We start from the raw sequence: 24133 nt of genomic DNA, 5'->3' as shown, positions 1-24133 counted from the left end.
TGGTCGAGAAAAAATTGGTGTATATAGTGTTGTATATTGCTGGCCGAGATTTTTACACTTGAGCATTTTTTTTTATTGCCACATGACAACTTATTATTTGTCCACGTGTACAAATGATTGACTAGAAATGGTAGTATGATGTCATTTTAACGCACCCATATATACTAGTACTATATATACTAAAACATATACTAGGATGTACTAGTAGTTATTGATTTGTATACTAGTACGATATACTAATGAGTATATTACGAAATGGTATACTACACACCTTATGTTATGTGAGCTTCTTATATATGCATTACATTCGTTCGACGCACCTTCAATATTATTTATCTGTATTTTATTTTTTTAGTTTAGGTTTAAAACATTAAAAAATATTATTAAAAATTTTAACAACACAAAGTATGTTAATATAAAAACACATACTCCCTACGTAAGCTAATAGGAGTCTCACTTCATTCCGGTACAGTTTTTTAAAAATATTAAGAAAAGAGGGTGAAAGAAAGTTAGTGGAATGTGGATCCCACCGGTATATATATATGAGCGAAATGGGCTAGTGGGATGTTGAGTCTCTTTACCATTTATAGTAATAATGATCCGGGGCTCCGTTTCGCCGACGGAACAAAATGAAATAATGGACTCCTATTCGCGAACGGATGGAGTATATATTAATTAAATTTTTGTTGACATTTTAATATTATCGTATTGATATTTTTAATGTGTAGAATTAATAAGTTATCATAGTTAACAGATTGTGCTAGTTAAACCTAATATGACCTAGTAATTTGGAATCAAGATCCTAGTAATTTGGAATCTAGATCCTAGGGTTTTAATCTATGAAAAAACTAGATTTAAATACTGTAATACCCCGTTCTAATTACATATTTGATGCACTAATCTAGATGCATAAAATAACAAGTGGTATTTGAATGTTTACAATGATAAAAGAAAGTCCGACATCGCGAGCGATTAGTAACTCCTGCTTCCATTTTAGAAAAACCTCCTACATAAGAAAATGACCACGGTAATTAGTAAAATAAATATATATCTACCTATGGGCAAAAGAATAGGAAGTGGGGAAGAGATGAATAGTACCTAGACTTGACCTTCTTTACCACCTGCACCATCCCGGGAGCTCCGCCATCAAACAAGCTCCTTGACTCTACTTCTGCAAACGTGATGAAATTAAATAAAACAATGATGATGTTGGGATAATTTACCGAGAAAGACGCACAGCCATAACTTGTGTAGAGAATTAGAGTATAAAGGAAGGTATCAGCTTCCATTACCGACGCCTACCCAAAATTCTCTTTCACTTCCAAACTTTTATTTTCGAGCAAGTAGACGAAGAAGTTCCCAACCTCCCGATACCAAGTGTTCAAACTCTCTTTAGGAAGGAGGATTCCAAGTCTCGTCATAGAAATCTCTTATCATCCTCTCGAGGTAATGATTATCAAACCACGAGCTAAATCCTTTCAAGTTGTTATAAGCATGCCATGTTAGCATGAATTCATATAGAACATAGAATCACAACCAAGCATGCTCCTAGATAATCAATCTTCAAATTCATGTGCCAATTCATGCTGAGCCTAAGTTACGTACTACTTGTTTGTGCAAAGTCTTGGAATCACATAAAAGGTAGGAAAAACTCCTAAATGTTTGACCAGCACCTTCGGAAGTTTATAACGAAACATATAACCGTTAAAATGAAATTTCCTTCGGTCATAATGAAGTTAGATAAGTTGTTTACCTTCCTTTAAAATTTCAGAACGATCGGACTACGTTTGAACCCCCGATCGTATAGAAAATCGACGCTGCTACTGTAGAAACCGACAGCCACTTCCGAAATTATTTCTGGAAAATCTAACCGTTAAAATTTGATCTCCTTCGGTAAGAATTATCCTTTATGAGTCTTCTACCTTTGGTTAAAATTTCGTGACAATCGGAGGTTGTTTGAATTCCCGATCGTGAAGAAACTCGAGGCTGCACCTTGTGTGGCGAAAATTTAGAAAAGAAAAAGAAAGAGAGAGAGAGAGTTAGGAAGAGAATAGAGATAAATGATGATAAGAAAGAAGTTACGTATAGCAGCTAGTTTGACTCAGTAGGTAATTGAAATAATGATTTTGCTCCCTTGACTTTTGGGCCTTTCAAATATCAAATGAGTGTTAGACTAAAATTAATTAGTCCTTATTTGGAATTCATTATTTATGATTGAATTAATCGCTCGAGATAAAATTCTCTTGAATTAATTTTGAGTAAGTGGGTTTGTATGTAAATCCTCAAGTTTATTAAATTAATTAATCTCTCGATTAATTAATACCAATAATTAAATCTACGGGTTTAATTAAAGTGAATGAGTTTATGAATGAGTTTATTTCTTTGAAGCTAAATAGTTTATTATCTTTTATTGGACAAGGTCCATCGCAAGGAATTTAACTCCAAGTGGGTTAATATTGTCATACGGAGTAAGAAGCATACGAGGTGAACTTTCCTATCCTACAATGGATAAAAGTATGAAGAATTATTTTATGATGATTAAGTATGAAAATAATGTTGTCATGCCTTAAATGTTTTGTTTTATGTATAATGCCTATCTGTTTGGTTATACCGAATGTGCTATGCCAAATAAAGTAAGAAATCGAATTCGGGTCCCAGCAAGGGGAGAGTCCCTACTCGGACTAGTGTACACGTGGACCGTGTGTCATCGAGAGGGTTGGCCGGTCCGGTGCTCGTGGAAAGTGGCCACTTTCCCGGCACATGAAAGTTAAGGTGACCGTAGGAGAACACCATCTCTACGACACAAGATGTACAGATATGGCAAAGAACAGAAAGAACTTAGACTGTGCAGTCGAAAAATGGTATTTAGTAAACTCAGGTCTTTTTAATAAAACCCCTGAGTGTTACTGTGATAATGGCTTGACAATATTTTCAAATGTATTATTGTAGTTTTCGGCAATGTGTTCACTGAGTACTTTTATACTCAGCCCTGCATGTACTTCTAAATGTGCAGGTTGAGCTGTGATGGAGGGAAGGGTGCTAATTAAACCAGACCTACTTATAGTTCCATTCAATACTCTCGGAGGTTCGTGTCTTCATACATGGAACCGCGTTCAGTTCCTTCCGCTGTGCATTAAAGCAAGTGAAATTCTTTATTTCTCTAAAGACTCTGATAATTAACCAGTATATTGTATTGTCCCCGACTCGAGTCATTGTGATCGAGCCATTCTATTCATGTATTCAATGTTTATACTCTACAGTCAGAAAGTTCAACCATGAAGTCCATTTTTTTACCCAACCCGCATTCTTATTATCCACCACAGTCACGGTATATCGAACCTTGCTATAGTAAGCAAAGTTGGGTCGTGACAAATACAGAAACGCAGAACAATATTATACGCGTGACATTTTTAGGTCATTGTTGGTCTATATTTAGGTCATTCTTACAAATAATGACCTAAAATGATCTTTTTATTTTATTTTAAAAGCACTCCAAAGTTGCAACATACACAATTCAAGTTTGCAACATACAGAATCAAAGTTTCATACTAGTCCATGAGAATTCAAGTTTGCAACATACAGAAACAGAATCTAAGTTGCAACACACAGTTCACTGCTGCTTAAATTTTTCTTTGTTTTTTTATCATTTTCTACGTGTTGAAGATCGAAGAATATGTGAACATTTGATTGTGAGTGAAAGAGAAGAAAAAGAATAGGGGAAGAACACTTCTTTATTCAATGATCGAATTATACAATATTGGTGGAGAGGATACAACTTGAACAACAACAAAAAAAAAAAAAAAAATGAGCTACATTGCTAGCACTAATACAAAGCTTAAGCTCGGATGTATGAGAGCTACACCGAGTCAATTACAACCGCTAACAAACTGAAACTAACGGCTCAATGATGGCAGTTCAAAATTCAGCTCACATCTTGATCACATGCATCGCATCTCCACCTTAACTTCTCATGCACTCCTGCAGCTCCATCATAGCTTTCCGTGCACTTACACATTGCTGCGTATGACCATATTCTCTAACACTACGAGATTCGATTGATGCAACATTTGATATATGAACAATATCGTCCATTGTATGACTTGGCCACTCTTCTTCACTTGATTTTGATCTTTAAGCATGTCTCGCACATATGAATCGAGGAATTGGGTCAAGATCAATGCGCAGATGACAAAGAAGGCAATCCTCAACACTTCATTAAAAATTTTCACCTCTTTAGTGGCCTGAGAATCAGGTGCATGCAGCCACTAGATTTGGCAACAAAACGGTAAGACCAAGCATGAAGATATAGATGAAAGCTCTAGCAAAGTAACACTTTTTGATTTCAAATTGCACTTTTCCATGTAAGGTAGAAGATCTTGCTTTTGATAACTGATTTTTTTTAGTATTCATCACCAAAAGCCTTCCCTTAGTTTTCATAAGTTGATTTCCCTTTTCTAAAGCAGAGAGCGCAGTGATAGTAAGATCATCCAACTCCATCCACAATTTCTTGAACTTGCCATCGCAGTTAGAGTATAGTGTAGCATTCTTACGATGATTAATGCGATTAATCCCATCCACAATTTCTCGAACTTGCCATCACAGTTAGAATATAGTGTAGCATTCTTACGATGCGATTAATCTCATCCTCAATTAAAGAGATGGCATCAATTTTAGTGAGTACTTCCTTTTGAGAGTTTGCGTTTTGTTCTCCATATTTAACGCCCTGCTTCAAACACGGTAAAACGGTCCTCTTTGCTTCCATTTCGAAGCCGACGAAGGGAAAAGATCTTGAGCGGAGACGAATCTTGACGGCGCCGGAAACGGAAGTAGAAGACGAAGACAACGGCGAAGACGGAGGCGGTCGACCTCCTTCGCCGGCGTCGACGGACGACGTCGACGGTTCACCGCAGCGGTCAGCGGAGGCGATGGAGAGAAGCTAGACAAAGTAAGAGTTCTAAATGACCTAAAATGATCTTAACATGACATTAAACCCAAATCTTAAAATATGACCTAAAATTGCTTAATTATTACTTTCCGTGTTGTTGGTTAATTATTGACCATTAGATCATCTAATCCTAAGGCCAAGATTTAGGTTGCATTTCTGAATTTAGGTGCATTCTTGTTTTAATCATCTCCCCTAGATCCTATATTTAACTAAACAATTTGATAGTTTAATTAAATTTAGACTTTAGACCATGTTGAATTGAATAGTTGAATATTGTAGTGATCTTAGATTAAATTGGAATGTAATATTTCTCGATTAATCCCCAATTCAATTGATTTTTGGTACAATTGAAAATCTGATTGATCTCAGATTAGATTCAATTAAATAATTAAGAATCTTAATTGATTTTTAATTCAATCGAATAGTTGAGATTTTAATTTATCTTCAATCAAATTAAATATAAGGATAGTGATTTAGAGACATAATGTTTTCATGTCATTAGGACTGGCAAATCATATGGATTGGGTCGCTATCGGGTTCATCCAATATCGTCCCAACCCAATAAGGTCAAATCCAACCCAACCTGAAATCATCGTGTTCTTATATAATTAAGATTTGATATTACATGGTAAAATAAGATATTACAAAATTAAAACGAAATAATTTGCAATTAAGAGAATTGAGACATCAATTATTGAATTGTTTTGATGACCCATGATCGTGACTCTTCTATCCGGCCTTTTGATGCCTTACTTAGGGCTGAGTCGATACGGTATATTGTATCGAAAATTTTGTATCGTTATTGTATCGAAAATATCAATATGAAAGAATTTCATAATTTTACCGTATTGAAAGTTTCGGTATATCGAATTTCGATATACCAAAATTTTGCTATGGATAATATCTAGGCCGTTGCAAGTATTGGAATTTCGGTATATTGTACTAACTTCGGTACGATATACCAAAATTTTATACCATTTCGAATACCTTTGTGCCGAAAAATATAATTTCAAAATTGAAAAATTAAACCAAAAATAATACTCCCTCCGTCCCAAGATAAGTGACTTGTATTCCTTTTTGGGGTGTCCCACTATAAGTGACCTATTTCCATTTTTAGCAAAAAGTCATCTCTCTTACTTTATTCTCCACCTACTTTATTCTCTCTTCTCTCATCTACTTTCCCTCTCTCATACTTTACTCTCTCCACTTTAACTTATTTAAATACTATTCCTTAAATCTCGTGCCCAAAAGAAGTAGGTCACTTATCTTGGGACGGAGGGAGTATAATTTCAACAAAATGGAATAAACTTTATTCACATCTTCAAAAATGAAACCAAAAAAGAGAGTTGCCGAAGATAGAGGAAGTTAGAATCGTCATTTTTTACTACCAGAACTATACACTTATGTGCATTCGTGTAATCTCATTCAGAATTATATAGAAGACTATATATCTGCTAGGAAAAAGAACACGTGGGGTTCGCCTACACAAATGAAAAATTAAATTTAAAACAATCGACAAAGTGATTATGTCAATGATGGTAGGAAACTAATGAAGGGGTTGGCAGCGGAAGCGCTCACATAAATCAATTACATAATAATTATGATCTATTTAGCGGATTATTTAGACAAATTCTATTCGCGTAATTATCTCACGTATCATGCTCATAACTCAAATAATAACATGCTTTAAATTAATTGAAACCTAAAACATGCTTTTCTAAGGTTCAGCCATTATACCTTGATGGTTCTCCAAAGAATCGAAGATAGCTAGCGCCTTCTCCACGTGAAGATCTTTAGTACAAAACCACGGATGTTCTGACTGGTTCCCGGACTGTGAACTGATATCAGGGTGGGCTGATCTCACCAGTGCACTAGGACTTAAATAAAGAAGACAGAAATCATTTCCCACGGAGGAGAAAAATTCGACCACTACTAGGAGTAGAGGGGGCCGAAAATTTTGAGTAAAATACAAGTGTATTTTCTGTCTCCTTTATTCTCCTATTTATAATAAGTCACATATTGGGCCCAGACAGGGATCTATGGAAGGCTTTGGATATGGGCTCCTCCAATTAGCTTTTTACTAATTAAATTAAACCCAATTTAATATAAGCTTGAAATTGGAATATTACGAGCAGCCACTACAGAAGTAATATTGAACTCCCCATCCAAATCCGAAATTATAAGTACTTCGGGTTTCCAATACTTCATATTTATTTCCCGCGCTTAAGATAGAAACATCCATTAATAAATTATTGTCTGCTATGGACTTAATTAATCAATATCTTATTTATTCCAAGAGATGACTCAGCAAGAAAATCTTATTTATTATTCATAGAGTAATTAAACTCCAACTAGCTAGGTTCCGAATAATAAAACCTTATTTCAAGCTTCTCTTGAGGATGTTATCAAACGAGACTCACCTTGCGCACGATTCAACATAATAGCAATCCTAGCACCGCTAGATATTAATCACCACTACCCAATATACCAGGCTTATTGGGTTGCGAAAAACCCGCACCATTTGGTAAGTCAAAGTAGTGCATACTCAATACCGTATGCTCAATGCTAACGTACATTGATTGAGAAATCATTTATGAGACCTCGTCTTTCAGTAGATAGCATAAAGACTGTCTCGCTGTTAGATCCATTCAGTGCTATACCACACCAACGTCATCTTATTTCAGTAAGGCTTAGAAATAATCAGACTGACATTGCAACCTTTCACGATAGGTAGTCTAAGCCTATCTAGGTTGTGAAATTATTCTGTTTCTTTGTTTAGAACTGACCGTGTTACCTTAAAGTGAACGACTCCCACAACCGGTCTACTAAAACAAAGACTTAAACTTTGTTAAGTTACTTATACATTTAAATATGCAATAAACATCCATTAAATGTAAAACATAACAATATTATGACAAAAATAATCTGTTTATTCATTTGGAAAATAAGATAAGAGTTTTAACAGTATTCAATCACTCGAAAGGTGATTTCTAGTATACAAACTCTAACAATCTCCCACTTATACTCAAAACAGCTTTCGAGTATACAAAAAAATGTGCACTGCGTCTAATTCTCCCACTTATACTGAAAGCGAGTTGAGGTCTCGAGCGAGTCGAACTCCCATTCCTTCTACATGGCGTTCGAACGGTTTGACCGCCAATGCCTTAGTAAAAGGATCTGCCAGGTTGTTCTCTGACGCAATCTTGACCACTTGTATGTCTCCTCTCTGCACTATATCTCTGATGATATGATATTTCCTCTCAATGTGTTTGTTCGCTTTGTGAGCTCTTGGTTCCTTCGAATTTGCCACAGCACCAGAATGGTCACAATAAATGGTGATGCTCTTGGGCAGATTCGTAATCACACCTAAGTCCATAAGAAAGTTCTTGAGCCATACAGCCTCCTTTGCAGCCTCCGAAGCGGCCACATATTCGGCTTCCATGGTAGAGTCTGCAATGCATTTCTGCTTTACACTCTTCCAAATTACGGCTCCACCTCCTAAGGTAAACACATAACCAGAAGTAGATTTCCTCGAGTCCTGATCAGCTTGAAAGTCTGAATCTGTATATCCCAAAGGACATAGCTCGCCTGCTTTGTAAACTAGAACATAGTCCTTAGTCCGTTTAAAGTACTTGAGTATGTTCTTTACTGCAGTCCAATGTCCTTGGCCCGGATTTGACTGATATCTTGCTACCATGCCAACAACAAAACAAATATCAGGCCTTGTACAAAGCATAGCATATATGAGACTACCAACTGCCGAAGCATATGGTATCCTTATCGTCTCTGCTATCTCAGATGAAGTCTTAGGACACATCTCTTGAGATAAATGGATGCCATGTCTAAAAGGTAAGAAACTTTTCTTGGCATCTTGCATGCTAAAACGACTAAGTACAGTATCGATGTAGGGTTCTTGGGATAAGCACAACATCCTTTTCTCACGATCCCTAAGGACCTTGATACCTAGGATGTGTCCTGCATCTCCCATATCCTTCATCTCGAACTGGTTTGACAACCAAGTTCGAACTGATGACAATATCTTTTTATTGTTTCCAATTAGAAGAATGTCATATACATATAAAACTAAGAACACCACATTCCCTTTTTCTACCTTCTTGTACACGCAGCTCTCGTTAGGGCATTTTTCGAATTCAAACTTATGAACAGTTTGATCGAAGTACTGATTCCATGATCTAGATGCTTGCTTAAGGCCATAAATGGCCTTCTTAAGCTTCCAAACCATGTTCTCTTTGCCCTTCACGGCATAACCCTCGGGTTGTTCCATGTAGATGGTCACCTCAAGACTACCGTTCAAGAACGCAGTCTTAATGTCCATCTGCCACACATCCAAATCCATATAAGCTGCTATATACAATAGAATCCGGATCGATTTGAGCATGGCCACTGGGGAGAAGGTCTCGTCGTAATCGACACCTTCCTTTTGGGTATACCCCTTAGCCACTAGTCTTGCCTTAAAGACTTTAACTCGTCCATCGGGTCCACGTTTACGTTTGCATATCCACTTGCTCCCAATGGCAGTACAGCCTTCGGGTAGGACGGACAAATCGTAGACGTCTTTTTCTATCATAGATTGTAGTTCCGAATCCATTGCTTTTACCCATTCGCAATGATCGACATCCGCCTGCGCCTCTGCAGAATTCCAGGGATCTAGTACATTGTTGTCCGAGGGGTGATCCATGGATTACCCCAAACCAATGTACCTATCGGGCTCATGAGAGACCCTCCCACTGCGGCGCGGCACTACAACATTAGGTGTAAAAGTTGAAGGTTCGGGAATAGGTTGTACAATTGGTACTTGTTCTTGGTTAATGGAACTTGTGACTGAAGTGAGCTCATCTAGAGCTACCTCACTGCTGGGTTTATGATTCATAACAAAGTCTTCCTCTAAGAACGTCGCGTGAGTACTCACAATGACTTTCTTGTCTCGAAGACTATAGAATTCATAAGCTTTTGAACCTTTGGGGTACCCTATAAACAAACATACCTCTGTCCTTGAGCCCAGCTTAGTTGGATCCTTTTCCAAAACATGAGCTGGACACCCCCATATCTTGAGATGCTCTAGATTGGGCTTGCGCCCAGTCCACAACTCATATGGAGTAGCAGAAACAGATTTTGACGGTAAATTGTCTAAAATATGACTCGCGGAAAGCAAGGCATGCCCCCAAAACGAAATAGGTAGTCGTGCATAACTCATCATCGATCGGACCATGTTCAACAAGGTCCTATTCCTTCTTTCAGCTACGCCATTCTGCTGGGGTGTGCCCGGCGCAGTCGTTTGGGATTCAATTCCCTCTACTAATAAGTAGTCCAAAAACTCGGCACTGAGGTATTCGCATCCGCGATCAGATCGCAGGCTCTTGATACGTTTTCCATGATGCATCTCCGCATAAGCCTTAAACTCCTTGAACTTGTCAAAAGCTTCAGACTTAAAGCGCATCAAATAAACATATCTGACTTTCGAGTAATCATCAATAAAAGTGATGAAATAGCGAAAGCCGCCTCTTGCCTCGGTTGACATTGGTCCACACACATCAGTATGAACGAGTTCTAGTGCTTCCTTGGCCCTATTACCTTTCACCCTAAAAGGTCTCTTAGTCATCTTGCCTTCCAAACAGGATTCACATGTGGAAAATGATTCAGTATCTAGCCCTTTAAGAAGGTCTTGATCCACGAGAGTCTGAATCCTCTTTTGGTTGGCATGACCAAGTCTAAGGTGCCATAAGTACGTTTCGTTCATTGAACTTGAAGGTTCTTTTCTCTTCTTTGAAATTTTCGATGCATTATTGAGTTCTAATTTGCGATTATTAAATTGTGTAGATATGATTGTGTACATATTGTTTTCCATGATACCACGACAGATATAAGAACCATCTTTCTTAATAACACAACTGTCATTAAAAGAAATCGAATATCCATCAAAAACCAATTTAGAAACTGAAATTAAATTTCTTCTAAAAGAAGGTATCAACAAAACATTCTTCATAACCAAAAATCTATCACTACTAAAACACAAATAAACGTCTCCCACTGCAACGGCCGCCACTTTAGTAGCGTCGCCCAGCTGGACTTCTATCTCACCATCATACAGCCGTCTTGTCACCTGCATTAAGTCGGGATCAAAACAAATATGATCAGTAGCTCCAGTGTCTATAACCTAAGTATGAGATGAAGTCGAAGCTAAACAAGATTCGACAACAAAAGCTTGGTGCATACCTGTAGCCTTGCCCTTTTTAGGGCAGTCTGGCTTCCAATGCCCCTTCTCTCCACACTTGAAACACTTTCCGGTTTGCTTCTTTCCCGACCTCCTCTTTTTCTTTCCCTTAGCTTCCTTAGGTGCGACCTGGTTCGTCACTTTCTTCTTTCCTGCGCCAGGCCCAGGGCCAGAGGAACGATGTGACGAACTTACCATCGCAGCCTTAGCTTGGTTCATGAGATCCTCTGCCGACTGAAGTTCAGTCAACAACTCAGCCGAGGTGTAATTCCTTTTGTTCATCTCAAAGTTGAGCTTGAACTGCTGGAAGCTAGGAGGCAGACTCTGAAGGATAATAGTAACTTGGGACTCGGCATCAATGACGCCTCCCAAAACCTCAATTTGATTGAGGTGGCTCATCATCTCGAGGACATGGTCCCTCACAGACGAGCCTTCCTTCATAGACTTGCACATGATACTCCGAAAAGCTTGAGACTTAGCTGTTCGATTCTGAGTACCAAAGAGATTTGTGAGATTTTCCATAATCTCGGTGGCAGTTGCCATGGCGGCATGCTGATGTCTAAGCACTGTTGACATGGAGGCCAACATATAACACTTAGCCATCTCATTCGCCTTGTGCCACCGTCTATGGGCATCTCGCGCTGCCTGCGCGGCCTTAGCCGCCGGCACTGGGGGCCGCGGAGTAGTGAGCACAAACTTGTACTCATCAGCCGTGAGAACGATGTCCAAATTTTATTTCCATTCTATGTAATTTTGGCCCTCGAGTTTGTTTTCTTTAAGAATTGCAGAAAGAGGATTGAGTGACATGTTGACGATTTAGGTTGCACTGCAAAACAGAATATTTACTATTTGTCATAAACTTATGTGATGAAATTGAGTAGATTAACCATAAAACTTTTCAAATTCTCACAACTGTAAAATTTTACTGGTCACAATATCGACGAATAGTCCAGAGACCGCAGCACGGCATGGCCGCCAAATGTTGCCTAAGCACGACCATCAGATTTAGCATTACAGTATCTCATTTCTACAACACACTCCCATAACAATGCTCATGCGTTGATAACAAGACCATGCTATCTCGTAAATTCTATTTAGACTTCTGAAACTTGTAATTTCTTAGGATTATTGTCCCCATAGCATGAGTGGCGATAATATTGAAAACTACTTTCTAGTCCATACTATTTACAATTGAGAAGTCCACCTATATGAACTCGCTATTTCTTAGGATTATTGTCCCCACAGCATGGGTGGCGATAAGATTCAGAAATTAGCTACATAAGTTGTGGACCAATCGATGGAGACCATATACAAACTTAGTTCGTAATTATCGCTTAGATATTTAAGTTATGGTTTTTCATTAATTATCCTTAGCCTTAGGGCAGATTAAAGGCTTAATTAAATTCTGTTGGTATTTAATTGACTAGATAATTAAATCTTTTATAATCTTTTAAACATCTTATTAAAGGATATATATTAATTACTAAAGTTTAATCCATATTCATGTCTTCTATAAGAATTATCTAAAATAATTAATTATTTATATCTTTTACGGACATGAATAAATAAACTTAAATTAAGTCCTTATTAAGATTGGGAAGAGAATAATATATTTTATTATTTAATGAAATCCTACATATCTATCCTTATTAGGATTCTAGATATATATATATAATATAATTAGGAAACCATTAAATTATTCTTGTCCACATCATCTAGGATTAAAAGATATCCCTAGATATGGTCAATAATCTAAATATTCCTAAAATCTAGGGAAATCTTCCCAAAATATTTTATTTCCATTAAATAATAATATTTTAATGATATCTTTTAATTTAGGAATCAAATAATCATTAAAATAATATTTCATCGTTATCCCGTCGCACGAGGTTCGCACGTACGACGAACGGCGAAATCACGCCGGGACTTCTCGCCGGATCAGCGGGTTCGCCGTCCAGCTGTCGCCAGTAGTCCGCGCGACGGCGGCTGCTTCCTTTCTCCCATTGCGGCGCAAACGCGCCGCGTCACCCTTGGTCGACGTCGCCCAGCGCGCGGTGGACGCGCGCAGCTCCGGCGATCCCGCTTTGCTCCGTATATCTCGCGCGACGCATCAGCCGTCGTGAATGCCGTCGCTGATCTCGGTCTCGCGTCGCTGGGGCAGAGGCCGATTAAGGTTAGGGTTCGGTTTAGGGTTAGGGTTTCTTGGTCGGGAGAAACCGCCGCCGCTCACGGACGAGCAGCAGCTTCCGGTCAGCCGACCCCCTCTGTCGAACGCCGTCTGATCTGGGGTGAGGGCTACCGCGGTATCGCCGGCGGTGTGGACGAGACCATGCTCGTTTTCACGTCGCCGCACGATCACTCGCCTTCTCCCACTCGACAGCCGCGATTCCCGAGGCTTTCCGGGACCGGCGGTCACGCCGGCGGCGCGCACGAGGCCACCCTCGTCTGCGTGTCGCCGGCCAATTACCTCCCTCCCTCCCACTCGCTCGACAACCCTAATTGGATCGCATGTCGCGCGATTCGTCTCGGCGCAAGCGCCGACGAATCACACGTCTCTTGCGTTCCAAAAATTTGAGTTCTTTGTTTCGATTGTTCTTGAGTTCATCATCCATAAAATATAACAACTAAAAACAAGAACATGCTTCGAAAATAAAAACGCATGCATACATGAATTTCGCGAAATTTAAATCCAAATAATCAGAGCCAAAGACTGGCTCTGATACCAATTGAAGGGGTTGGCAGCGGAAGCGCTCACATCAATCAATTACATAATAATTCTGATCTATTTAGCGGATTATTTAGACAAATTCTATTCGCGTAATTATCTCACGTATCATGCTCATAACTCAAATAATAACATGCTTTAAATTAATTGAAACCTAAAACATGCTTTTCTAAGGTTCAGCCATTATACCTTGATGGTTCTCCAAAGAATCGAAGATAGCTAGCGCCTTCTCCACGTGAAGATCTTTAGTACAAAACCACGGATGTTCTGACTGGTTCCCGGACTGTGAACTGATATCAGGGTGGGCTGATCTCACCAGTGCACTAGGACATAAATAAAGAAGACAGAAATCCTTTCCCACGGAGGAGAAAAATTCGACCACTACTAGGAGTAGAGGGGGCCGAAAATTTTGAGTAAAATACAAGTGTATTTTCTGTCTCCTTTATTCTCCTATTTATAATAAGTCACATATTGGGCCCAGACAGGGATCTATGGAAGGCTTTGGATATGGGCTCCTCCAATTAGCTTTTTACTAATTAAATTAAACCCAATTTAATATAAGCTTGAAATTGGAATATTACGAGCAGCCACTACAGAAGTAATACTGCACTCCCCATCCAAATCCGAAACATCCATTAATCAATTATTGTCTGCTATGGACTTAATTAATCAATATCTTATTTATTCCAAGAGAGGACTCAGCAAGAAAATCTTATTTATTATTCATAGAGTAATTAAACTCCAACTAGCTAGGTTCCGAATAATAAAACTTATTTCAAGCTTCTCTTGAGGATGTTATCAAACGAGACTCACCTCGCGCACGATTCAACATAATAGCAATCCTAGCACCGCTAGATATTAATCACCACTACCCAATATACCAGGCTTATTGGGTTGCGAAAAACCCGCACCATTTGGTAAGTCAAAGTAGTGCATAATCAATACCGTATGCTCAATGCTAACGTACATTGATTGAGAAATCATTTACGAGACCTCGTCTTTCAGTAGATAGCATAAAGACTGTCTCGCTGTTAGATCCATTCAGTGCTATACCACACCAACGTCATCTTATTTCAGTAAGGCTTAGAAATAATCGGACTGACATTGCAACCTTTCACGATAGGTAGTCTAAGCCTATCTAGGTTGTGAAATTATTCTTTTTCTTTGTTTAGAACTGACCGTGTTAACTTAAAGTGAACGACGCCCACAATGAGCCGTATATATATCGTTTTGAAAAAAAATAAAATAAAAAATTCGAAAAATGCTCTCATCCGTCCGCTCATACATCGCCTGACCACAATAGCGGATGAGCGGACGGACGACGCCTCACGACCACGGGCAACCTCTCGTCCGTCCGGGACGTCCGTCATCCGCTCGCCGGCTCCAATAGTGGACATCCGCTATTGTGGTTGCTCTAATAGTTAAGAGTTATTAAAACTATTCCCTCTGTCCGTGATTAAATGTCTCATATTTGACCAGCATAGATTTTAAAAAATTGTTCGACTTTATGTAGTAAAGTGGATAGAAAAGTTAGTGGAATGTGGAACCTACTTTTATATATTGGTTTTATAATAAAATGTGAGTGGAATGAGTTAGTGAAATGTATGGTCCACTTATCAAATATAGTAAAAGTAAAAAGGGACCTTTATTGGCGAACATACGGAAAAAAAAATGGGACATTTAATGATAGACGCAGGGAGTATTATGTATACCATTTACCCTTTTAATTTGAACTTTGGACAATTTAGGTCTTATGTGCATGATGAAGCTATACTTACCTCTTCAAATCTTTCATATTGTACTTATAGTCAAATTTTCTCTCTCTAGCTAATAGTAATACAACATCTCCTTGCCCTCATCATGATTGTTACTAATCAGCTGTTTAACTTGTTCCACGTCACACTGCAACTGACCATCCGAATTAAACGGCTTTTGATAAAAAAACGCATCATTTATCAGCATGCATTTCTGATCAAATTCACCGTAAAATCCGTGAAAACCGCAGGCAATTCCTTCCTGTTTGACGTGTTCTTTGCTACAGCTCGCTTCATTGCCACCAAACATGAGCATTTTGTTGCCTTCCTTCTCTTGATAGTGCTGGAGATCGGCCAAGGCCTCTTGATTTTGCGAAAAATAAGGATACTGAGATGTGGTTAGTGAAAATGTGTTGCAGTAGAAGGATGGCATTGGTTCAACTGATTTAGCAGTTTGGAGATAAAAGGAGTTGAAATCGCTGTATAGATGCGAGTGCGGCTGTGAATATTTGGTGTGGTTTGAAGGGATGAGTCCCATTAATTTCTTCTTGAGCTTGGTGTTCCAGTAATTCTTAATGTCGTTGTCGGTTCGCCCGGGTAACTGGCCTGCGATGATTGACCACCTGCATTTTTTGGACATAACAACAATTCGTTTCAATTGATATTTGAAGAAACAAAAGTATGTTATATTTGAGCATAATTATTGACTAAAAACTGATGTGCATGCACAAAATTCATGTTAAATACAGGAGAATCTGTTGACTTTAACATGTAGCATTGGAATTTCCCACAGTTTATGCCATATTTCAGTTAATTCATTTTGTTTTCGTTTAAAATTGGCAGAAGAAGAAAGAAAACATGGTGTTTTTGTGGTTCAGGTTATATAATGTCAGTATCCACTTGCAGGGCATCAAATTCTATATAAAACACTTCACTGCTGGAGAGAGAGAGGTGTTAATTATTTGGTGTACCTGCTTCCAATGGTTGCGTAGAGTGTGCAAATAATTCTGTCTTCTTCATCCGAAAATTCGCCATGTTTAATGTTAGGTCTGAGATAATTAAGCCATCTCAATCTGCAGCTCTTTCCACATCTTTTCAGACCTGATATTTCCAACAAATTCCCATCACTAAAAACATACTCCTAAGATATAGTATGAAGGGAGAGAGAGGGGATGTATTTAAAATTTTAATTACCAGCTTTTTGAGGAAGAGCGATCCAATTGCCAGCGGTGCCACATTTGTCCATGAACTCCTTAAGCTTAGCATCTTCTTCAGCCGACCATGGGCCCTTCTTCACATTTGCCTTATCACAGCAAGGAGCTCTACCCATCTCTCTCTATCTCTATCTCTTATATTTGGTGCATCTATGTTCGTAGGCAGGAATATCCAGGGTGTTGCGTTGTGTTGTGTGGGATTTGGGCGTTTTATTGATGGAAGATGATTAGGAAATAATGGCAATGCCATCAATTCATATAACAAGTCAAACTATATCTGTACGTTCAAGCTTATTGGCTGATTAGTTTCCGTTTTAAATCACACAGCAAAAATTATTACTACTAGTACTATATATATAAATTGAATAAATTTAATTTGATGCCCAGTCTCTTTCTTGGTTTTCAAGATTCCACTACTTAATTTAACTTTTAAATCTTAACTAAAAGCAGATCAACTAGTCAATGATGTTCCTGTTGCAAAACACTGTAACTCAATATTAATTTATGTATAAATAGTTGAACTTTTCCAGCTAATCAACATTCATGCAATTCCAGCTAATTATTGAAAAATTGTACTCCAGGAAACAGTAAAAAAAGGAGTATCTACTACACTCCTTTTTGTGAAGAGTTGTGGGTTTTTCTACTGTTTGATTATAGTATGTAGATTTTGGGAATCGACTGCTGGAATATATGATCATTTTTTTTTATGATAATGATGACCCATACATTAGATATGTGGCAGCAATATATAGAGCTATGTATCTCTGATGAGTATACATGCATCCATTTGAACAGATCAGACGCCCTTTTGGATTGATTTATCAATGCTTTTTACGTTCTTTGAATTGTCATCAATCAATGAGTCAATGGCCACCATAAGAACCCTAAAGGTGTATCCAAAAAGAATAGCATGCAGTTTAGTCTATAAACTTTACATTAGTTGCTCTAATAATTGACGTAGGATATTGAGTCCGTAACATGCTAAGAGCTTACGTCCTCGTTAGTCGTTAGTTCTTTGTCAGACCACCACTCCGATTTCTCGTTGGTCACGGTGAGCTCTTATTTCCCAGCCACCACTTCGAGTCGGCTCTCAAACATACTCGTTGATCACGGTTTTCTTCCACTGGGCACCATTGCGTACTAGTCGTTTGGGTTTCAATAAATGCATAATGACACACATACAAAACAATAAATCTCATTTCAAATGTTAGGATAAAAACACATTTAAATTATAAAGTCTACAATGATTGCAGGATATTAAATCTGTAACCTAACTCAATTACAATTGATGACTTCTTTAATCATCAAATGTCAAAACAAAAAAGTAAAAGGCTATAGAATCAACGCACCGGCACCATATATACATTGTGCCATGAATAATTTTAGTCCTAAAGTTTCTAATCTGCATATAACTTCGAAATCTGAGCTAAAAAGACATGATAATATGTAGATGACAGCCCATTAAGCATAATAAATAAGAGTATATATAACAATGTATGGTAGGAGATGGATTATAGCATAACTTAAGAGTATATATAACAATGTATAATATGAGATGGATTATAGCATAACTTTTACTATTAAAGTCAAAATACAGATTTATATAAGTTTGCAAATATATTGATATCAATTAGTATTATAAAAATATTAGTTTTTGTCTCAATATCAGTTCGTTAATTCATAAATATTAGTTTCTGACTTAGTAACTGATATGTTTTGTGATTTAAACTAATATTAGTATCAGAATATCAAACTGATATTTTTTAATTAAAGTTCACTTTTTAAAAAAGTTCTTGAACCACTCCCAATATGTGTAATTTATAATCTTAATTTCAATTTATAAACTATTCAAACTAAGTACTTTGTTATGGAAAAATTTGAAATACATTCCTTGCAAAATTGAACAGTGAATCAGATAATACAATTGTTCTACCTATGACATAGTTTGAGATTTATTATCCGTTTTTTGTTTAAGATTTTTTGTTATCATCGATAATGATTTTAATTATACGACTCCCTTTTTTTTTAACTTTATACTACTCCCTTTTTTTTTTAACTTTATACTACTCCCTTCATCCTATAAAAGATGTCTCATTCTTTTAGTTTGTTCTAGTGATGATGTCACATTTTTATTTTTCAAAAAAGTTCTCTCTCATCATATTAATATAAAAATATATTCTTTCTCCACTTAATAAACAAAACAAAACCTCGTAAAATTACTATGTGTTATCCATAAAGATGACATCTTTTATGGGACGAGGAATATTAATTTAGCAATATAGGAAAGCATTTATCTGTTTTTAAGTTGTACTCCTATTTTATAGGTGAGTTAGTTACTAATAATATGTCTTTGTCAAAAATATTAACTCTAAGTTAATATATAGAATCTCGAAGAAGGCTACAATAAATAATCATGTTTATAACTCTATTATTTCCTAAAATTTACATTATCGTTGACTTTTAATAATTTTCTTGCTTTTGTATGTTGCATTATTGTTAATAATTGATTGAATAAGAAAATGTCACTCTTTAAATTTATTTTTGCTTTATAATATTTATTTTGAAGTGACATGCATGGCTCGAATTAGTACTAATTGATTTAAATTATTGCATTATATGAACACGTAGCCTATATGAAAACATAGAAAATACCACGAAATAAAGAGGAAAAACGACTAAATGTGCTCTTCACGCGACTTTTTACTACACAAATATTACTTAAATACGCGTATTTATAGTTATATCGCCAATGTTTTGTCCTCTCTCGTGAGACATCGAATCTTTTGTTTAAAAAACACTTAAATCAAGGGTGTAAAAAATACAATTAATTAATAAAATAAAATTGTACAATCAAATAAACTATTTTGGGAAAGGAGACAAGTGTCCTCGCCTCCATTGACTTTGAGACATCTAAGATTAGTATGTATGATTGGGTTATTATCTTCACAGTACTTAAATCAACGGTTGGCAAACTAAAGCTTGAATTTCAATTTTCAACTACTCCTACTATTATCGCATGGTTTTATAATCGGTTTATTACCATTGAGAACTCAATATGACCTTGACATGATGCTACTTAAGTCATTTAATTTGTTGAAGTGGTCCTCTACGATTGAAAATGTGCTAATAATCCTTTTCCTCAACATTAAGTTACAGTAAAAATGTGCTTAGTTTTACGTCAAATAATTGAATATATCTCTCTTTTAATTCATACAATTGGAAATATACCATTCGCAGCAAGCTAGCGACATTTCCACCGATCATTCTGGAATCGTCAAAAGTTGAGAGCATTAATAAATTCATTTATTTAAATAGTTATACACTCTTTGTCCCATAATAGTAGTTCTATTTAGCTTGGGATGAATTTTAAAAAATGTAAAAAAAATTGAATTGAATAAGTTAGTGAAGTATGAGTCTCATTTATATTTATAAGTTTTATATAATAAAATATGAGTAAATAAGTTAATGAAATTGATGAAATAATAAAATAGGACATTTATTATAAGACCGAAATAGCACGTGCAATACATAATAAATGAATTTATAATATGGCACTCTCTCTGGACAAAAGCATATTGCAATTACCTTATTCAGTGTATTCATCAAAAGCATAATCTCCAACATTTCCCAACTATTTTAGGCGGTCAAACGTTGGAGTATATCGCGAAGGATCGAGTACTTGTTAACCGTGTTACATTTGTGTACTAAATTATTTCTATTTTATTTTATAGTTGTATATGTAGTTATGCAGATTTTATGTTTGGTGTATTAAAATTTTTAGCAGTGTAATTTGGAAGATTTTCTGATGCAAATCCGGGTAAAGCTAAACCAAGGAAAGTGAGGTGAAGGGGTGATAATGAACCAAGCCGCAACTGAGGTCAGATTTGAGCAACGAATCGCCTATCCATATGGTGTCAAAATGCTATTCAAAGTCTACCATTTCCTTCATCGTCGAAAGAGCTTCACGTGCGTATCTTGAACGACTCAATCGGAGCTCGGATGAGGGAGTTATGGTCATTTTACGAAAGTCGCGCAGTCAAGCAAAGGAGGCTCCAGAAAGTTCACGCGGGCGGGTGTTTTGTTGCATGAAAACACCCGACCGGGTAAATTGTGTCCGAGAAGAATTCAAAAGGCGGGATTTTGAAATATTTTGAGTGCCTTTTCATATTCCAACCCTAGTTTGAGTGACTTTTCATCTCCCAATCTCCCACATCTATAAATAGGGCCTTTTGTATCTTTTGTAATAGAGAAGAGATTATAGTTGAGTTTAGAAAAAAGAGTGGCTCCTTTGTGAGTGTCCCTCCCCATGTTGGGTGAGATGAATGTTTGGAAAAATCCATGGTCGGGCTATGGTTACTTTGTGGTTAGCCCGGGGTTAGCCACTTGGTAAATTCACAACTAGCACCATGTAGCTAGTGGCGGAGCTTGAGTGAGAGTATACCCTAGGGGCGGAGCTCGAAAGAGTATACCTCTAGTGGCGGAGCTCGAACGAAAGTATACCCTAGTATCGTGAAGCTAGCGAGTGAGTCGATTTAAATGGTTGCTTGGATGAAAGTTGTCAAGGGTTGCCATCATCTTTTTGGTGGAGGTCCTTCGGTCTCCAAGAGGTCATTTGTTCACTCCTCAATTTCTTCCATTTCGATTCCCCTCGCCCATTCTTTTTTTGTTCTATCTTTTTGTGGGATGGAACACCTATCCTTTTTAATGTACTATTTATTTAAGTTTTCAATGCAATGTGTTTCTATGTTATTGTTGCAGTGTTTTTAGTTTGTACTAGTTTTTAATTGTGTTGCTTTTTACAAGAACAAGTCTTGGGCTAATTTTGGAGGTTCTCATCATTTTCATTGTATCTTTTTTTCCTTTTAGTAATGTTTTTTGACTTTTAATAATGTGTAATTGTAAAATTTCAATAATGTATTTTCTGCTTTCAATAATAATGTGTAATTTTAATTTTAATTATGTAAATGTTAATTGATTTTATATTTAATGAAATAGTAAATATAATTATATTAATTTTAAGGGGTCAAATTATGTAATCTGTAATTCCACAATAAGTAATTATGTAATCAGTAATTATGACAATTGATTCATGATTATCTATCCTCACTAAATTAACCTCGGCTTTACAAGTGTATTCTTGATCTACTATTTAATTCTAATCAAGATCTTTATATTGATATTGGGCTACTAATGGGCCATCTACTTGAGCTGTAAAGAAGTAAAAAGTTGTCCTTCTCGGAAAAAAGTAACGATAAAGGACCAAATTTTGTATAATCAAACAAGATATTATATTAGTAATTTTGACATGTTAATTAAATATTAAAATAATAAATATAGTTAGTTAACAAATTAAAAACAATTTATTAGTCTTTGGTCTCATTTTCAATTTTTTATTTTTATATTTGAATTATTTCTCTATTATTTTTAAAATTTAAATTAAAATATGCATTAATTACATTTTATGGTTCAAAAAAAATTGAAAAATTATACACAAATACCATAATATTATGCACATTCCCTATATTATATATATGTCTATACTTTTGAATTAAATGCATAAATAAATCACTTTTTTATTCAAATAAATCAATTTTTGGTTGTACAAAATTTGGTTCCATAAACTTATTATTTGTTGAGAAAACCCTATCATTCATCAAAACCCAACCACATGATGTAATTGATATCCTTTGTGTCGATAGGCAATACTTCCTTCGTTTCATTCAATATCTTCATTTTCCCTTTATATTTAAAAATAAATTCATCTCTCTTCTTCATTAATATATAATTCAAATACTTCATCAATCCAGTTATAAAGCCGCATTTGGTCGCGCACACATGTTAATAAATATAATAAAAAGTAGTTAAAAAAATGTTAGTGGGAGGCGAATCTTACTTTTATACTATTAGTTATATAATGAAAAGTGAGTGGATAAAGTTAGTGGAGTTCATTACCAAAAATAGTAAATGAGACTTTTATTGGTAGACAAATGAAAATAGCAAAATGAAACTTTTATTGGTGGACAAAGGGAGAACATTTTTCTATCTACATACTCCACCTAACAACTCTTAAAATCTCGCGACACTCAAGAATGTAGACATCTTAAATGGGATGAAGGAAGTACTAATTATACTCTCCCGTCCCATAGAAATATAGACAATTAATATGGCACGAAAATTAAGATACAATTGATAAAATAGGAGAAAGGATGAGAAGGGTAGTTTCAGTGTTAGTGGATAGTAGGATCTACATTTAGTAGTGTTTAATGGTGATATAAATTGTAAATAAGTTGATGTATAGAGGTAATAAATTGATACTCCCCCCATCTCACCTTAGGAGTCCCGGTTTACCATTTTTGAATGTCCCACTTTAGGAGTTCCGATTGGAATATTCCATAAATAGTATTAGGCCCCACATTCCACTAACTTTTTTTCACTCACATTTTATTATAAAACTAATATAAAAAGATAGGACCCACATTCCACTATTTTTTTCCACCAACTTTCTTTTATATTTCTTAATACCCGTGCCGAACTCAACCGGGACTCCTAAAGTGAGACGGAGTATAACTTTCTGAAAATGGAATGCACAGTAAACGAACGAAAATGAAAAGTGCACATACTTTTATGGCACGGATAAAGTATTACTCCCTCCGTCCCACTTTAGGAGTCCCGGTTGAGTTCGGCACGAGTTTTAAGAAATATAAAGGAAAGTTGGTGAAAAAAGTTAGTGGAATGTGGGTCCTACTTTTATATATTAGTTTTATAATAAAATATGAGTGGAAAAAGGTGAGTGGAATATGGGGCCTATTACCAATTATGGAATATTCCAACCGGGACTCTTAAAGTAGGACACCAAAATAGTAAACTAAGACTCCTAATGTGAGACAGAGGGAGTATTAACTTATTGAACTGAATTTACCTATAGTTTCAAAAATCAAGAGATAATCCATAACCTTTCCAATTTAAGTTTTCATTAATAATTATTTTCAATCAAATACTAAAAATAGCCATTAAACAACATATTCTCGTTCTTAATGAAATATAAGGCGTCTAATATCACCTTCACTTGTATTCCTGGCTCAGGCTCTGGTCATATAATTAATTAATCGTAATAAAATGATAATAAATAATATAAACTTAAATAATACTTTGTGAGGCGTATTTCTTTTTGGATAGTGTCATTATAAGTGACACATTTCTTTTTATGGTAAAAAAAGTAACATTCTATTTCTCTCTTACTTTCTAGTATTTTTATCTCTTTAT

The 24133-nt window shown here is 36.2% G+C and overlaps 1 protein-coding gene and 2 long non-coding RNA genes across 4 annotated transcripts; 1 reads left to right on the top strand and 2 right to left on the bottom strand.

The window, feature by feature from the left end:
• Nucleotides 1-853: 853 nt before the first annotated feature.
• LOC125185516 (uncharacterized) lies at nt 854-2080 on the bottom strand. 2 transcript variants are annotated; one of them, XR_016130751.1, is made up of 5 exons: nt 1923-2080; nt 1754-1857; nt 1303-1475; nt 1099-1171; nt 854-1006 (listed from the first exon to the last, which is right to left on the bottom strand). It is a non-coding gene; the product is annotated as an uncharacterized LOC125185516 (long non-coding RNA). The 2 variants fall into 2 exon arrangements; XR_016130752.1 differs by lacking the exon at nt 1923-2080 and having other exon boundaries at nt 1293-1475.
• Nucleotides 1786-3280, top strand: LOC125185517 (uncharacterized). The gene is made up of 3 exons (XR_016130753.1): nt 1786-1893; nt 2420-2484; nt 3014-3280. It is a non-coding gene; the product is annotated as an uncharacterized LOC125185517 (long non-coding RNA).
• Nucleotides 3281-15602: 12322 nt separating this feature from the next.
• LOC125185169 (transcription factor MYB36-like) lies at nt 15603-17120 on the bottom strand. Its single transcript, XM_048081666.2, has 3 exons — nt 16851-17120; nt 16628-16757; nt 15603-16279 (listed from the first exon to the last, which is right to left on the bottom strand). The coding sequence occupies exons 1-3, from the start codon at nt 16984-16986 to the stop codon at nt 15730-15732; spliced, it is 816 nt and encodes a 271-aa protein (XP_047937623.1). The 5' UTR covers nt 16987-17120; the 3' UTR covers nt 15603-15729.
• Nucleotides 17121-24133: the final 7013 nt, after the last annotated feature.

Source organism: Salvia hispanica, chromosome 1 (assembly GCF_029641045.1).
Source record: "Salvia hispanica isolate PSC_SH4W2 chromosome 1, Shi_PSC_v1, whole genome shotgun sequence".
NCBI classification, from domain to species: domain Eukaryota; kingdom Viridiplantae; phylum Streptophyta; class Magnoliopsida; order Lamiales; family Lamiaceae; genus Salvia; species Salvia hispanica.
The sequence above is the reverse complement of the archived record's forward strand: the minus strand, read 5'-3'. Positions and strand labels throughout refer to the sequence as shown.